General features: G+C 44.0%; 1 protein-coding gene across 2 annotated transcripts in view; it reads right to left on the reverse strand.

Moving 5' to 3' along the window:
• SPTLC2 (serine palmitoyltransferase long chain base subunit 2) overlaps positions 1-9,867 on the reverse strand; it is a 100,301-nt gene extending 90,434 nt beyond the window's left edge. Inside the window, exon 1 of one of the 2 annotated variants that reach the window (XM_045201186.3) lies at positions 9,757-9,867. In XM_045201186.3, the coding sequence (XP_045057121.1) occupies positions 9,757-9,780 (24 nt within the window). In that variant the 5' untranslated portion in view covers positions 9,781-9,867. Of the gene's footprint in view, positions 1-7,600; positions 7,829-9,756 lie in introns of those variants that run through there. The other variant, XM_053928874.1, reaches the window with a different exon arrangement.
• Between the last annotated feature and the right edge of the window lie 8,329 nt (positions 9,868-18,196).

Below are 18,196 nucleotides of genomic sequence, written 5' to 3' on the forward strand. Positions count from 1 at the left end.
ACAGAAATATGGACACAGCGAGAAAGATACAGGGAGAAGAGGGTCATCTACAAGCCATGGAGCGAGGCATCAAAAGAAACCAACTTTGCCCAAACCTTATCTCAGACTGTCCCCATTATGATGAGAAAACACATTGCTGTTGTTTAGGCTGTGCAGTCTGTGGTGCTCTGTACTGGCAGCCCTAGTAAACTAACAGCGTTCAAACTGGGGGTTACAGCCAATCCGTGGTTCATAGTATCAATTTACTTGCTTGTGATCAGGTTGTTTTAAACTTTTAAAGGATTTCATTGGGTAGTCAAATCTCTTGCTACCTTCCTCTTAGAAGGATACGTGTGATTACTTTTAGGATCCACCTGGGTAATCCTCATCACCAGAACCTTAATTTACTCGTATCTACAAAGCCTTTGGCTATGTAAGGTAACATCCACATGTTCTAGCAATTGGGATGTGGTCATCTTGGGGAAGGGGCATTATTCAGCAGACCACAATGTTTTTTATCTTCACTGAGTTTATTGGGGTGATATTAGTTAATAAAATTATATGGATTCCTGGTATATAATTCTATAATACATCATCTATATATTATATTATGTGTTCACCACTCAAGTGATTTATGAAACTTGTGTTTCAGTTATATGTGTATATAGGTATAAAACATACAAAGTACATAAAATATACACACATTATGTATGCACTGGATTGTGATATAAAATGTTATCTCTTGGTGTGGGCTGAAATAAAAAGGTTGGAAAACCTCTGCTCTCATATCTACCTAGATACTTAGTAGGACAATCATTATAAATATGCATATTTCAGCTTCTCTAGAAACTGCAAAGTTGTTGTCCAAAGTAACTGTACCAATTTATACTACAAGTGCCCATATAAAAGCTCCCGTTGCTAAAACACTGCAAACATTTAATACTGTCATAGCTTTCAAACTGTAAAAGGCAAAAACACTATCTCATTGTTGTAAGTTGCCATAACTCAAGAACTAGTGAGAATGAGCATATTCATATATTTATTTCCCGATCAAGTTTCTTTTTCTGTGAGTTTTCAGTTCCTATCTTTTGCCCATTTTTTCTACTGGATTACATGCTTACTTCACTGTGTGTAGAAATGATCAGAAAGCAGACTCGTTTACCACTAATGATATTAAAAAATGAACCCCCAACACAGGGGTTATCCTAACCCTTTAGGGCTCTACAGTACCCATGTATTATTTCCATAGTCAGAAGCAAAAATTATTTTAAAACAAAAGGAAAAAATCCCCACTTAACATTCATAATGGGTCTTGAAGGTAGGCTTAAAGACAACAAACGTAAGCTAAATTTTCTGAGATTAAATGGGTCAAGAGCAAAAGGCTTACTTGCTTAATTGGTCACAAATACAAATTACATTACACTTTACTAGAAGCTTTTCAAAAGCAACTGACTTTTGAGGCCACAAACCAGGTATTTAATCAAAGAAGGCACACCCTCTCAGAACGCAAACACAGTCTCTACCCCCCTTCTCAATTGCCTATTCTGCCAATAAACACTGCTGCTTTTTTCTCAAAAACTGAACCTAACCGAATGTCAACCGGTTAACTACCTGCTCAAAGCACTGTGAAGTTCCTAGGACAGCTAGGCCAACCCTAAAATGTGGGCAAGTCTGTCTTCCCTCAATACCCAAGCTCTGACGACTATCTTAACAGTGATTTATGTATTAAATCCCGATCTCATTTCCCAAGAATTTTTATTAGAGAATTCCTGAGTATCTCAAATGACTCTGGAATCTTTGAGATCCAGCTAGTAAGAACTGAAATGTTCTTCCTGTTGGAACAAAAGCATTTGAAACAAAAATCCAGTCAGACAAGTTGTGAACAGTTACAACAATTCTGCAAAGCCCTCAGGTCTGTTGTATCTCATCAGGCCCTGTGAAACCTGAACAGGTATACTGGACATTCTAGCTACTCCTCCTGTTCCTGTCTCACAACTTCTTCTCCGAGTTACTGTTTCTGCTCCGTGGAAACAAAAGCTAGTAGCTATTTAGTAAACCACCCTTCATTAGTTATTCATTTGCAACCTTCTAAGTACTGGATAAGTAGCAGGACCAGCACTTTGTCCCTCCTATTTCTTCTGGCTTAATATTTAAAGAACATAATTTGTATCCCAATTCCTCCTTAAGATAGAATCTTATTTATTCTGGTGGCTAGAAGGCTGTCATCCTTCCAATATCTCATTAAAGGTACTACAAAAGATGCCCTGACTGGCATGGCTCAGGTGGTTGAGTGACGTCCTGCAGAGCAAAGGGTCACAGTGAAAGGTCACTGGTGCGATTCCTGGTCAGGATACAGGCCTGGGTCACCACAGGTCCCAGTTGGGGTACATGCCAAAGGCGACAGGATGGACCAATGTTTCTCTCCCACTCTTTCTCCCTCCCTTCCCCTCTCTCTAAAAATAAATAAATAAAACCTTTTCTTTTTTAAAGTAGTACTAAAGAGGCTGGCTCTGTGGCTTAGCTGGTTAAAGCACCTGTCTAGTAAAGTAGTATTAAAGAGAAGTTAGGTCCAAAACTATCTCAAAAGCAGAAAAGCAGATAATTTTTTTCCTTCCATACTTATTAACTAATAAGGAAGGTAAAATGTGTATCCACATTTCACAAGTTCTATAAAGAAATTAAAGATCTAAACAACAACAAAAAAAAGTGCTGTGAAGAAGGAGCTTAAAAAAAAAAACCCAAACTCTTGGAAATTAAGATCACCAAATACTGTAACATGCGGATGAGAAAATTTCCTGCAAATCCTCTAGAGGTCTTTAAAAATAGGATGGAATCATCTATCAAGATTAGTTTTAATAAAGTCCTACAAAGAGATAAAGGTTCTGAATTACATAACCCCCTAAAGGTTCCTTCCAGCTCTAATTCTGCAAAAGCTCCCAATTCTAACTCTTTCAAAGTTTCCCTACTGCTAACTGGCACCCTTTACCTCCAATAAAGGCGGACCCACTTCTCATTTTTCGAATGGCAAGGAGAAAAAAATACTGCTTTATTGCTACTCCTCCTTGTGAAAACTGTGTCTACTGACATCATAAAAAACCAGTAATGCCTTAGCCCGTGTGACTCAACTGGAGTGTCATCCCATAAACTGAAAGGTTGCAGGTTTGGTCCCAGGTTGGGGTACGCCTAGGTTTCGGGTTAAGTCCCTAGTTGGGGCGAGTACCGGAGGCAACTGATCGATGCTTCTCTCACATGGATGTCCCCTTGACCCTGAAATTTAAAAAAAAAAAAACAGCAATGTCTCCGCCCATGAGGATGGTTACTATAAAACCCTAACACCCAACACTCCTGTGATGTTTCCCTTTATCTGCTCTACTACCGCACTCACACCACTTGTGACACCAGACTGGGGAGGGAGGTGTGTGTGTTTCCACACCATCCAGTGATACTTCAACAGCAGCTCAGTCCCCTACAATCAATTCAATTCTAATGCTATTTACCAGGAGACATCATCACATCCCACAGGTTAAGGGCTCAGTCCCACAAGACTATCTATGCCCCCAAACCCCAACTTCAGATGCCACTTGCAAGTCTAGGTTCTCACCTGTGCTTCTCACGATCAGCTGTACATCAGAGGTTCCCATGACCCACTCTCCCAGTCTGATTAACTCACAGAACTCAGGAAAACTGTTTACTAACTGCTTACCAGTTTATCACAAAAAGATATGATAAAAGGTACAGGTGAACATCTAGTTTGAAGAGATGCGTAGGGCAAGGTGTGTGGGAAGGTGTGCGCCACCCTCCCAGCACCTCCGTTTGTTCAGCAGCCCACAAGTTCTCCCAGCCCCATACCTTCGGGATTTTTATGGAGGAGACTTAACTCCATTTGCAGCCCCTCTCCCCTCTCTGGAAAATGGGAGGTAGGGCTGAGAATCCCAAGCTTCCAATCAGGGCTTGGTCTTTCTGGTGACCAGCCCCTATCCTGGACCCCACCAAGAGTCACCTCACAGGACAGAACACTCAGAACGCTCCAAGAGGTTTAGGTACTCTGTGGTTAGGAATGAGGGCCAAAGACCACATATGAAAACAAAACATGCTCTTCGTACTCTTATTACTCAGGAAATCACACAGATTTTAGTTCTGTGCCCGGAACTACAGACACATACTCCTATTATCTCACAGCTACAGACACTGTGGAAAATATTGCAGCATTTCCTCAAAATATTAAACTACCGTATGATCCAACAATTCCACTTCTGGGAAATGAAAACGGAAACTCAAGAGATCTACTTGTACACCCATGTTCATTGTTCACGGTAACTAAAATGCGGGAGCCCTCCGAGTGACCGCTAACAGATGAATGGCCTAGAAAACGTGGTATGTATGTACACACAACGGAATATTATTCATCCTTAACAGGAAGAGAGATCTCATACATGCTGCTACACAGATGAACCATGAGGACATTATGGTAAATGCAATAAGCCCGTCACAGAAAGACAAATACTGTATTATTCCACTTGCATGAGGTACTCACAGCAGTCAAACAGACAGAGACAGAAAGTAGCGAGGCGGTTGCCAGGGGCTGGAAGAAGAAGGGGACGGGGAGTTGCTGTTTACTGGGTGCAGAGTTTCAGTTGCACAAGATGAAGAGTCATGAGGATGGATGGTAGTGGCAGCTGCACAAATATGAATATATTTAATACCACTGGCTATACGCAAAAATGGTTAGGACGGTAAATTTTATGTGTATTTTATCACAACAACAACAAAAAGGAAAACGGAAAACCAAACCAAACCGTAACGTCTGCTTGTTTCACAAGCCCAACATACCGTAAGATCTATTTACTCGAACTCTAAACCCAGATCTAACACAGTGGCAAGCACGTACGCGCAGTCCCCGACTTAAAGCAGTCCCACTTAATGATTTTCCGACTTTACAATGTCACGAAAGTGACACAGATTCAGTAGAAACTGTGCTTCAGATTTTGAATTCTGACTTTTCCCCTGGCCCGCGACATGTGGAAAGATACTCCTGTGATGCTGGGCAGTGGCAGCAAACCACCGCTCCCAGTCAGGCCTGTGACCAGGGCAAACAGCTGGTGCCCCTAGAGAAGGGCTCAACGCGTGCCCGACCTCGGACGGAGATGGCAGGGTGTAACCCCATCGCAAGTTGACGAACAACTGTCCGTTCATCTCTACAAGCACAGAGACGCAGACTCTGAAGAGCGTAAAGAAACCTTAGAAGTTTCTAACTTCTCTCCTGTTCATAAAAGACAAATGTTGAGTATGTGAGGAAATACAATTATACTGAAATATCTTGGGATAAAAAACCATGTCATAATCTAACCTACTATTTTAGTAAAAGCAGAACCCACGCCTGTGCACTTAACATCTTATGTGTATTTTTACGGCAAGCATATCACCCAGAAACTGCAAAGAAGAAACCAGGGCTGGAGCACTAGCATTACCACTTTAATTAAAACAAAAACAACTTTTAAAAAAAATCCTCACCCAAGGATGAGTTTATTGATTTTTTTTTAAAGAGAGACAGGAAAGAAGAAGAGGACACAGACATTGATCAGTTGCCTCCCACACGAGTCCCCACCCAGAATCAAACCTGAAATCTAGGCACATACCCTGACCAGGAGTTGAACCCACAACCCGCTGGTACCTGGGATGACACTCCAGCAACTGAACCACCTGGCCAAGCCGAAACAGGAACAACTTTAAAAAATATTTTAAAGATACTCTTGCTGTCGTAAGTTACCAAAAATCTCTCTTTTGTTTAAAAGGAAAGAAAAAAGCCCTCACAGACAATATTCCTCATACAGTAATGTTTAGCAGCCCTAAACATTCTTTAATTCATCCCACTAGACCATTCTTCCAAATGTTGCCACAGTCCTTGAGTAAAATTTTTCCCTAAAACGTATCAGGAGAAGTCAGCCAGATGTTTGAGTCATACAGATTTTTAAGTTTCATTTTAGCGACTTGATATGTCTTCATCATATTAGTTGGAAATTTCCGAAGAAACGTTATGTTTACTGATGCTAAACTGTCAGGAATTAAGGGAGGGATCTGCTTTATGCTAAATCAGAACCTAACTCCTCTGCATTAAGTGAAAAGAGCCCTGAAACACAAAGCGAGTCAGAAACGTGGACAACTTTCTCTCCACTTCCTCCCCCCCTTTAAATAGCCCACTCACTCACCTGAGGCGAGTCTTCTGACTCCTCCCCGTTAGGTTTCCCTGTTACGTTCCATACCACGGTCCTGTCTTATCAGCCCTGTACGTGGCTGGAAAACAATTCCTTCCGCTGCTTATAACGAGCCCACTCTCTCACACTTATTCCTTTAAAAATGAGAACAAATCTACTGAATGTGTGTATGATATTGCCTTAGGCCTCACAACTTCTGCGGAGGGCAAGTCTCTTGGAAATATTTCCCCCCAACTTCTACAGTCTTACTCCCTCAACATGACTTGGAGAAAAGCGTTATTTTCTGTTCCGCACCAAACAGCAACAGGCCTATCTATAGTATCTACGGACGGGGGGAGGAGGCGGCCAGACCTTTATGTCAAAGCCTAACTAAATCACAACAGTCACAACAGGACAGGGGACACACTACTTCGGGGGGGGAGGGCGGAGTTTTCCTTCATATCTGAACAAGGTTTGTAAGTATTAAAGTCGACTGCAAACATCACAACGCCCGCTTCCAGCAACACCGATCTTGCATCCTTCCAACCGGCTTGTCTTTAAAAACACGTTTCGGCAGACCGTGTCAGTCCAGAGAAGTGGAAGGTTAGTAATTACTGTCTCGAACTAAGAACTTCGCAAAATATTTCAGAACTGCCTGGACCTGGCCGGTGATTCAGCCTTGGTTAGTTAGTACAGAGTCATCGCAAGTCACCCCCAGGTTAAACACCCCCCTAGGGTGACAGAACTGCTGCTCAGAGTCGAAGGGACAACGACCTCCACCTGGAGCCGGGATGGGGTCTCCCCACGGGCTAGGAGCGCACCGCTTCCGAGGCAGCGGGCCGGCTTCGCGTCCAGACCCGAGGTCCGGCGTCTCGCTTGCAGAAGGGGCAGGTATGTGGTAGGAAGTGTCCAACCACCTTTCCGCCCGGCACCTCCCGCTCACTTTCTCCGCCTCCGAGGACCCCGGGACGTCTTCCCTGGAGAGCTTCAGGACTCGAAAAGGAAGCAACCATCTCGAGGGCAGGAGGAAGGGGCCTGGAGAGATCAAGAGCCCCCGAGGGGATCCTCCGGCGTGCGAGGAGTCACCCCCTGCCTCCGGCGGAGCGCGGCCCGCATTCCTGGCCAGATCGGGTGGAGCCGAGCACCCAGGCTTCCAGCACACCCCAAACCTCGGGGACCGGAGAGGACGACCTCAGGCGCGGTGAGATGGGGGGAGCCCCTGTGCCGCCCTTGAGGCTCCGGCTCGCGGCAGGCCCGGTCAGCACCGGGACGCCACCGCCAGCACACCTGAGCCGCGCCGGTCGCCCGCCGGGCAGGCGGTCACCGCGATCTGCCCCCGCCCGGCCGCCTCCTCAGCCGGCTCCACGCGGGCGCGCCAGCTCCCGGGGTCCGGCGCCCAGTCCCGGCCCGGCCGCCCGGTCCCGCCGTACCTGACCGGCTGCGGCGGCAGAGGCGGCAGCGCTGCTCCTCACGTACCCATTCCGCACTTCCCCGTTCGCCACGCAGCCGTTTGCCCGCACGGGGCGCCGGCAGCAGCAGCCTCCGGGCTCCGGCCGCATGGTCCAGGCAGCACCAGGCGCGAGACTCTCTGTAGGCGGCGGCAGCGGGGGCTCCAAGTCCCGCTCAGCACCCCACCCACCTCCCCGAAACCGGAAATGGCTGCACGGTGTCGCCAATTCCCGGGCGTCACACGGGGGCGGGGCCCACTCCCGCGGAGGCCCCGCCGCCCCCGGGAAGGCCGGGTGGGGGTGGGCAGGAGGGTCGGGAGCCTGAGGACCGCTGACCAATCCGGAGGGGGAAGGGGCGGACCCCATGCTGCGCCTGGCCAGTCACAGGCCAGAGTAAAGCGTCGCGCCGGTGTCCAGGGCTTTTGGAGGGACTCGTGGACCTGGCAGCCGATTGGAGGTCCCAGCCCGGTCGTGGGAAAGGCTTGGATGCTTAATGGTCCACACTGAGGAGGGCCCAGGGAAAAGTAGCCAATAAGAGTGTGACGGGAAAAAAAGGGACGGAGCCGTCTCTAGAGCGGGTTCCCCGGTTCTCCTAGACTGGTGGCGCCCCCTCTCCCTTGCCTATGGGTAAATTCTCGATTTTAATCCCAGGCCGAAACAAGACTCCTTAATGTACTTAATTAAGGCCTCTATGGGTGTTCATGGAGTAGCCTTTCTGACTTTGTCTCACCATTATTCGGTATACGTTAACATATTTCTCCCCCCCCCCACCTGCCAACATTTTTTTCATGTTTTTAAATATTATTTTTCAATTACAGTTTACATTCAATATTAGTTTGTTTCAGGTGTACAGCATAGTGGTTAGACAATCATATACTTTCTAATACATTAACACAATTTCTTAAATAATAATTCAATGCCTCTGCCCTTCACCCTGTCCCTATCAGTGTTTTCTGTTCAATTTCCTTTAAAGAGCACTTCCTTGAAAATCAGGAAACCTGGTCTCCTTCCTACTCCGTCAATAATCATAAACTAAACCTTGAATATTTAACGACTTTGGGAGTTACATTCTGTAAAATGGATTTAATACTTCCTGCTTCATTGACTCATTGCAAGAATTATTTTAATAAAGCATCATGTACCTATCATCATACATGGCCACACTGGGAGCATAATAAATACTGTATTATTTTCTCACCCCTTTAATTCTATCCTCCCACAGGGGTTAGAAAGAAAGGAAGTGGATATACATTATAGCAAGAGACTTCTGGTTACCCATAAAGAATTTAGTGTTGTAGTTAAGGGTATGGACTCAAGTCAGGCTGGGTTTGAATCCTGGCTGAACCACTTAATAACAGAGTGACCTCTATATGTCTTCATCTGTTCAGAGTGGATAATAGATGTCTTGAGGATTTAATGAGTTAATACATGTAGTGTATTTTGTAGACAACCTGGTAATTAGTAAACATTATCAAGCATTGGTCATTATTAATTGCTGAATGTGCCTATGAGAGCCCCTGCATTCTTCCCCCTCACCAAGAGTTTTAGAAAGGGGGTCTGACAAGTTAGCAAGATTGCATGATTTGGGAGCTGGGCAATCTAACAGCAGGTGGGCAGAGCATGTATCTCTTTGAGTCAACAACCGATATGATCGCAAAGAACCTAAGTTTGTGATAGATGATGAAGCGAAGAAAGAAGCATGTGGTTTGTGCCTCACATTCTAGTGTGAGACAAGATGTGTACATAGTAAACAACAGGAAGAGGCAGTGGTGAGTCTAGTCTTTCTACATAAGAAGTTTTCAGGGCAGAAATCTGGTTGGCAATATGGCTAAGGGATTTTAATTAAAATTTAGATAGTGCGCTGAATGAATTCAGAGAAGACTGGAGAGGAAGATATGGGATGAGCTTAATCTTGAAGGATGATCAGGATTTAGGAAGCTGGAAATGGAAAGGAAGGGGAGGATGTCCCTGGGAGGGGGAACCTTCAGAAGCTTGGGTGTACAGGCTGTAAAGAGCAAAGCCTTAACTTGGAGACTGAGAGTACAGGAGCCTGACTGGTTTAGAGGAATCTTGTTAACCAGTCCCTCCCTCCAGAGGGCAGGATACCAGGTCCTTGTCTGGTTCCGCCACTTACTCACCATGTGTGGTCTTGGACAAGTCATGCAACATCAGCCTCGGTTTCTTCACCCATCTTATGAAGTCAATACTTTTGTTTGCATCAGTGATACACTACACAACCGATCTGATGACCTTGTATGCCATTGCTACATCACAAAAGGGATGCCTCAGAAGGTAGCAGGAAATACCCCATCCTCCATGCAAGCAGAAAAACAATTCCTTCCAGATGCGCAAGCAGCCTGCTCATCATTGTATCGAGTTCATATGCAAAGTTCTGTGCGAGGCACCAGGGTTACAACCCTTCTCTTCCTCCGACATTGCTCAAACCTCTTCAACTGCAAAACCTTTCTTGAACTCCAACCTCCCCACAAAATTAGTCACTTTCTTCTCTTTGAACTTTATACACACCCATGCAAGCATATGTCACATTGCGTGGGGATTTTCTTTTGAAAGGGAGGTTACAGAGTGGTGAGAAACCAGATCTCTGTAGTTGGACAGGTTTGAGACCCAACCCCAGCGCTTAGAAACCTGTGACTTTGGCAAAGCTGCCTAACCTCTCTGTGACTCAGTTCCCTCATCTATAAAATAGTACAACCCTAATAGAGTTATGAAAAGTAAGTGAAAAAGAAAAGGGCCTGTCACATAATATTCAATAAGTATTGGCTGTTATTAGTTAAAATGAATTATTTGTTAAGTGAATGAATGACTGAATGAATATAGCTATACCCCAACTAGACAGAGAGCAGGCTCCTTGAGTTCAGGGAATTGTCAAATTCACTTCTGGGTTTGCAGCACCTAGAAAGTACCCAATAAATGATGAAAAAACAAATGGGTGAATAAGGGAAAATCTGGCCCCGACCCCAAGGAGGCTTCTATCATATGGAACCTGTGTTAATTAAGAGTCTTTTGGTTGATGATAACATAAGCAAATAATAGAAAACCTAATCAAGAAAGGCAAATTATTGGAGCTCTCCTCCAGGTAGGTAATGTTGGAACCCATAAAAAAATTTTAAACCTCACCAGCGAAAATTATAGACCTTTCTCTTAGCATCAACTTACTTCTGAGGCTTAGCTCTCAGCAACCTACAACTTTCATATTTTCTAGGTCAGACTTATAAAGTCCCAGAAAAAGAGAAATCTGATTGGCCCAGTTTAGGGTAAGATGTCTAATGCTTGACCAATACCACTTAGCTAGAGGAGCAGCCCACCTGCACTATCAGATAGGGGTCTTGGTTCCATGCAATGCTGGCTGACTCACACAAAAGGGGATTCATTGAAAGGTTATGAGCAGCCTGGACCTGGTTGCTGGCTGAGGGACCAGGCTTAGAAAAGGCAGTAAGGACCTCAGTGAGGGTTTGTGGCAGAAATAGGCTGATGAGCTCAATACCAAAATAAATGAGCTTCAGCCAGCCCTTCCAGCCTTGAGCTGCTTGTCCAAGAGTCAAAATCCTAGGAGAGATCATCAGACTGACAGAGGGGAGGTGGGTCAAACAAAAGAAAGATATGGTTTCTTCACCTTTCATGTGGGAGGTGCTTACCAGGATTCACCCCTCCCCAAAAGAGGACACAAAGTGAGGAGAGCATTTTCCCAAAAGGAAATTGTGGACCTCACAGTAGAAGGGAACAGAAGTTGGACTGGCAAAAATGACCAAGGTTCACATTATCTTTTAAGATAGCAGATTCAGAGGCAATCTGCTTCTCTACAAAACCTAGGGCTGGACAACTCGGAGTTATTGTCTGATCCCGACTCTGAGAACATCACTTGGTCTTCCGTTTCCAAATGTTTCATGCCTCATTCATTCTGGGCATCATATTAGGTACTACAAATACAATGATAAGGACAACAAAACAAAACATGGTATTAGTTCTCATGGAGCTACAATCTTGATTTAGAAGAAAGGAATCTGTTATTTCCCTTTTCATTACTCGTAATCTAATACAATGAATAAAAGAGTCTACCTCTTCTCTCCCTGGGTTTCTGGCCCTACTTTTGCTGGAAAATCTTAGATCACATTTTTGGGCCATTTTCAGTGGCAATATTTGCATCCACAAAACTGAGTTGGCCTAGGGACCAGAGTTTAGAATTGTACTATCATTGCAAGGCCTGGGGCCATTTTAAAGGCACGATTGCATTCAAATAGGAAGCTTTAAGAGGAATGATGGTTTCTGATTGGCTCAGAGTGCCTGTTGAGCATCCACTAGAGTGATTTTAATCTATGTCTAACACGGCATTTGCAATTGGAGCTTGGAGATAAAACAGATGAGTGCTCCAGGAATAGGCAACTAGAGCCTGTCTCTTAATGGTAGGTCACTGCCCTTTTGTTTCCTGTGCCCTAGAAGTACCTCGGAGTCTCCTACTTATGCCCCACACTGCCACCCTGGACTTCCTGTGGGTACTCACGGGCTGACTGTTGCAATCATCTGAGTCTCTGCTTCAGGAAGTGGACTTTTACTTCGGGCTCCAGAAAGGAGGAGAAGGGGTGGTGCTACAGATAACAATTATGTTGGTGATGGTATTAGTCAAGACTCTTTGAGTTGCAAGTTTTGAAACTGAATTCAAATTGGATTAAGCATAAAGATTTATTGGTTTACATACCAAAAAGACTAGGGGTAGATCTCACTGGATCTAGGTGCTCAAACCATGTCATCAAAAATCTGTCACCATCCTTGGTCTGGTGTCCCAATAAGTTGGGTTTATTCCTAGTTAGGAGGTCACCATGTGATGGTAAATATGACCCATATCTGGCAAGCTTGCAATCAACCAGCTTTAACACCTCAGCTGGGGGAGTGCCTCTTTTCTAAAGTCCCAGGGAAGAGTCCTAGCTAAGCTTCCATTGGCCCATCTCAGGTCACATGCCTCAGGCAAATTTTGAATTGCTTGGTCAGGTCTGAATCTTGTGCCCACCCACTCTGCCAGTTCTGAGCCACAAGCTCTGAGAATGGGAGACCAATGGTTTTCCAAGTGGAAGAAATGAGTACTGTTACCAAAAGAGGGGTGCTGGGCAGGAATAATCAACAGCTGTCCATTATACTGCTCATGTTGAATATTACAATGATAACAAGAAGCAAAAGGTAGGAATGCCTAAGAGATTTTCAACATTATTGGAAGATGTTATAAGAGATTCTAGTTTAAGACTCTCCTTCCTCCTCAAATCCAACCTCCAAAATTTACCCCAAATTTATGTTTACTTAAACTGATTAGAATGACTGATAATTTATTATCCTCATCTTCACCAAATCGTCATCTCAAAGCAACTAATAAGTATCCTCTGTGTATGTAGTTGTACATGAAAGATAGAAACGTCATCTCTACAGAATGAGAATTTACTCTTTAAGAGAGCATTAATGATGACAGAGGTCTCATAGCCAACCACACCAGCTCTGAATATGTTATGTATTCCCTTTTAAATTACACAAATTGAGTCATACTATATGTAAAGTATACCACAATAAGAAATAGTTTAAAAAATGACAAATAAGAAGGTTCATTGGTTCCTAGGCAATGTAGTATATGCATTCTATGGAGTGATGGGATTTGCATATTTATACAGAATAGGTTTAAGGTGAGGCTGCCATTTCTTTCACACTTCATTATAAGCCCTTTTGCTGTCTTCCCAATCACTCTCTTTATATTTGCTTGGCAATGCTACATATTCTTGGACAAAATAACTTAACTCCCTATAAAATGGCCTTTTAGAGCGCTTCCTCCAACCCTCAATATTTCTGAAGTTTTTCTCATATTTTTTCCTATCTTGTACCACCCCCACAAAGCCAATAATTTTTGGAGCCCAGTGTCTAGGAGAGCCATTTAAACCTGTATGTGAAACCAGAAAAGTCAGTGTTTATGCTGCCTGTCACTACCAGAACCAATAAGTAGAGACAAGGACTGAATCTTTATGGGTGCTTTATTCAGATGCTATCAATCTGAGAAGATGGCACGTTATGTAGCCTAAAAACCATTGTAACATCTCATCTCAAGCCAACATTTTTGTGAGAAGAAAAGTATAGATAAGGGGCTTTGAAAAATGTTAACAAATAAAATGTTTTATTTGTTAATAAAAGCTGCAGTTGGGTGGTGATTTTCCTAATATTTCTTTACCTACTGATCTACAATTCTTTTTTAAAAGTTAATTAATTTATTTTTACAGAGTGGGGAGGGAGGAAGAAAGAAAGAGAGAGAGAATCATTGATTGGTTGCCTCTTGCACACCCCCAAAAAGGGACCTGGCCCGCAACCCAGGCATGTGCCCTGACCGGGAATTGAACTGGTCATCTTTCGTTTTGCAGGATGACGCCCAACCCACTGAGCTACAGTAGTCAGGACCTGATCAACAGTTCTTTATCTGCATCATGGAAATTCCCTCCCTGGAACTCATTGGCTCAGATACCATCTCCATCACTTGCAGACCTCCTGGGGCACAAAGGTTGAGGTGCTTGTTGACCTCCTGGAGACATGTAGGTCATGAGTTCCAGTTCCTGGAGCATCAGCCTTCCACATACATTAGTCATGTAAGCCTATCAACTATACACCTTAATGTGAGAAGACTGAATATTGTCAAGATGGCAACGCTTCCCAAATTGATCTGTAGACTCATGTAACTTCTACCCAAATCTCGGCTGCCTGTTTTGAAGGCATTAACAAGGTAACCCTAACATTTATAGGAAAGGCAAGGGGCCCAGAATAGTTAAAACAATGTTGATGAAGAAGAATAAAGTTAGAGGACTAACACTTCCTGACTTCAAAACTTATTACACAGTTGCAGTCATCAAGATAGTAGGCTAGCATAAGGACACGCCTATAGATCAGTAAGATAGAATTTAGAATCCAGAAATAAACCGTAAGTAATCAATTGATTTTCAACATGAGTACCAAGACAATTCAAGGGGGGTGGTGGTTTTTCAACAGCCCCATGAATCGTAACTGATTTAAGCTAATCACAGCAATCCAATTCTCTTTTGCTAGGCACTGACTCTTCTGAACTCTCTTGCAAGTAGAGTAAATACGTGACACAGTTCTAGCCATGAGATGTAAGAGGAAGTGTACTGTGGAGACTGAGAAAGAAGGACTTTTCTTTTCTTTTTTTAAAGATTTTATTTATTTATTTATTTATTTATTTATTTATTTATTTATTTATTTAAACAGGGGAAGGGAGAGAGAAAAAGAGGGAGAGAAATATCAGTGTGTGGTTGCCTCTCATGAGCCCCCTACCAGGGACCTCAAAACCCAGGCATGTGCTCTAGATGGGGAATTGAACCAGCAACCCTTTGATTCACAGGCCAGCAGTCAACCACTGAGCCACACCAGCCAGGGCAGATTTTTCCTTATTAACAAAAATTAAACCTCTGTCCCATCTGCTCCCTTCCTTCCTTCTTGATGCAATGATGTGAGGACGTGACGTCTGGAGCCATGGTAACCATACCGAGACCATGAAGCAACAAGCATAGAGTGAAAAGTCAACATGCTGAGAGGCATGGACAAAAGGTGGAGAGACCCTGGGTCTTCAATGACACAGCTGAACTGAACACACCCTGGCTCTGCTGGCCTCCAGACTTCTTAAGGAAATAACATATTCTAATGGTTTGAGCCCCTATCATTTCAGTCATCTCTTACTCGCAGTCAAATACATCTTAACTCAAACACACTTGTACAACATTCTTAGTGAATATTAAGGAACCTAACGAAGGGAAGCTACTCTCAAAGGTCAAGAACCTGAAACTGGAAAGCTGGCACACCCCTAGGCAATTATTCTATCAGCCTTGATTCAACATTCACATGGCAAAGTCCTCCTGTTTGCATTTCTTGCATGTAACAGACCAGTTCCAAAGTCAAGAAGAGGAAATAGGCTTGACACAGGTGTTATGTTACTTGTGTACATCCCAGGCCCAATTAACACCATGGGGGAAGGTCAAACATGGTTGCTGAGGGCCCACCCAGGGTGTGAGTGTGAAATTCTCAGAGAAAGGGGAGACACAGGCTAAAAAGATACTCCTAAGTGACTACCATATTGGGTGAGGAAGAAGGCAAGTGACAAAAAGTCAGGTTAAGTATGTTAGGGAGTGAGTGGGTGGGAAAGGGCCATGTAGCCTGGACAGATGAACAGGTTCCAACAACAGATGGAAAAGCTGAGAGAGGTAAACGTTATCCCAGGGAGCAGCCGAGAAATGCTTCAGGAAAGAAGTAAAAATTCAGTCTCCTAAGGACTCTGCTTGAATGAGTGAGGAAAAGAAGTAGGTAGAGAAAAAAATAAAGAAGAAAAGCAGTGACACTAGAGAAAGAGAAAAGTTGTCACAGAGAAAGTAGAGAGTAGAGTTGGATGTCACTCTAACCCTCCTGTCACTGTGCCAAAAAATAAAAATAAAAAAGTGAAAGGCAGGAGTTCTGGTTATTTTAGGCTGAAGTCCCAGACTGAGTGTTCTTAGAATTGGTGTGTATTTCCTGACAATTGCTGGCAGCAACTTTTCTCTGTAGCTTTTACAAATGCATAATAAACAACTTTTCTCTTTAGAAAAGTTCACTTAAAGACATTGGGGTCAGTCTTAGGCCCGAAGTGATAAGGACACTGTGTGGACGCCAGCCCATTGTCCTGAGGGTCGCTAGGTTCCCACACAGGGCCCTGATAAGGGCAGTGGTCTGATGGAGGCCAGGGGTGAGGCAGGGGGCAATTCTTGGGGGCGGGGGGGGGCGGTGCTGGGAATGTGCAGCGGAGAAGGGAGTGATTTCCATGCTCTTTCCCCTCTCCCTTGCATACTGGGAAGGGTCAGGAATGGAAAGGATGAGCTGGCACAGGCTCTAGGCCCAGAAACTAAAGGACATGTTTAGAGAAAGCACCGGAAGGACGTCAGGGAGGTAAGATAGCAGGGACTTTGGAGTAACTGTTGGACAATTCTGGGAACACAGAAGCTGGGGTTGATTTGGCTCTAACCCCTCCCCTCCCCCCACTTTCTCTGCATTCCCGCGTATTAGGGCATGTACACAGCACTCGGCCCTGCATGCGAGCCTTGCACAGCTGCTCCTGCAGGGATCACGTCCGTGATGCTCTCTGCAGAACATCCTGTACGGCGCTCTGCACATAGAAGGAACTCAGCAAACACTTCTTTAATACCTGAACGGAAACTTGTAATTAGAAGAAAGGACCCAAGACATAAACAAATGCATTGATTGTCTGTAATAAGGGGGGTACTCAGGGAGGAAAGAAACTTGTACAACGTTTCAGCCCTACCTTTGAGATGTTACTGATGGATTTATGTTGTGTCAGTAAAGGCTAAGGAAACCAGGAAGAAAGGTTTGGAACCACTGGACCAATTAGTAATTTCCAAAACTAAATTGTAAGACAGGGAACTTTTTGTTCAAATAAAATTTTACTGGAGGCCTAAACAAATAAAAGAGATCACAAACAATAACACAAAACCAACAGTGCTCTCCTGCCCCATCCTCCCTGAAGGGCTGGTTTTGAAACACCCTCACCTACCGCTACTCCAGGGTTGCCGGCACAGAGCCTCAGGAGGCCCGGATGGACATTAGCGAGAGTGACTGCGGTAATCAGTTCACACTGTGTGCGTGTCAAGTCTTTGTCCTCTGTGCCCTAAACTGATACAGTGTTGCATGTCAATTATATCTCAATAAAACTGAAAAATTAATTATTTAATTTATAAAAATACCCTGAGGCCCATAAAGGCTAAGTGACCTATTGGGTGTCACTCAGCGTAGAAGAAAGAAGGCAACAGCAAGGGCAAGAGCACAGGCACTGGAGGGAAGCGAACAGCAAAGAAGGCCCTGCAGGCCAGATTCTTCTGCCTACTCTCTGTTTCTGAGAGCTAAGAATGTTTTTCTTGTTTTACATTTTTAAATGGTTAAAAGTAATCAAAGGAGGAAGAATATTTTGTGACAGGTGAAAGTTATATGAAATTCAAATGTTGGTATCCATAAATAAAGTTTTATTGGTGCACAGCCACACCCATTCATTTATTGCAATTATAAGAGCACTCGGGTGGTTATAGCTGACGATGCCAGCTTGTCACTGCACCCTGTCCTTCCACCTACTGTGTTAGCTAATACTTTACTAAACACTTTCTCTGTGCCAGGCCCTATGCTAAATACGTTTCAAGCATTATTTCCTCTGTAGAAAAGATGGTAGGATTTTTATCCCCATTGCAGAAACTGAGGCTTAGTGAGACTACTGTCACACTATGATGACTGAACAAGGAAGAGGGTGGGGTCAGGATGCAAACTCAGGTCAGTCTGATTTGATGGTGCCCTTCTCACGTAGCTCACCATATTGCCAGAGACTGAAGATGGATGTAGCCTAGTTCATGTAATGTCTCTAAGAATGATACAGTAAATCATTCAGGGTCCTGTCAAGAAAAGAGAAATCATCCCAAGTACTTGAAACAGAGGGAATTTAATGCAAAGAAATTGTGATAGAAAAGTGTCTTAGTCTGTTCGGGCTGCTGTAACAAAATA

This window comes from Desmodus rotundus, chromosome 7 (genome assembly GCF_022682495.2).
Source record: "Desmodus rotundus isolate HL8 chromosome 7, HLdesRot8A.1, whole genome shotgun sequence".
Classification (NCBI taxonomy): domain Eukaryota; kingdom Metazoa; phylum Chordata; class Mammalia; order Chiroptera; family Phyllostomidae; genus Desmodus; species Desmodus rotundus.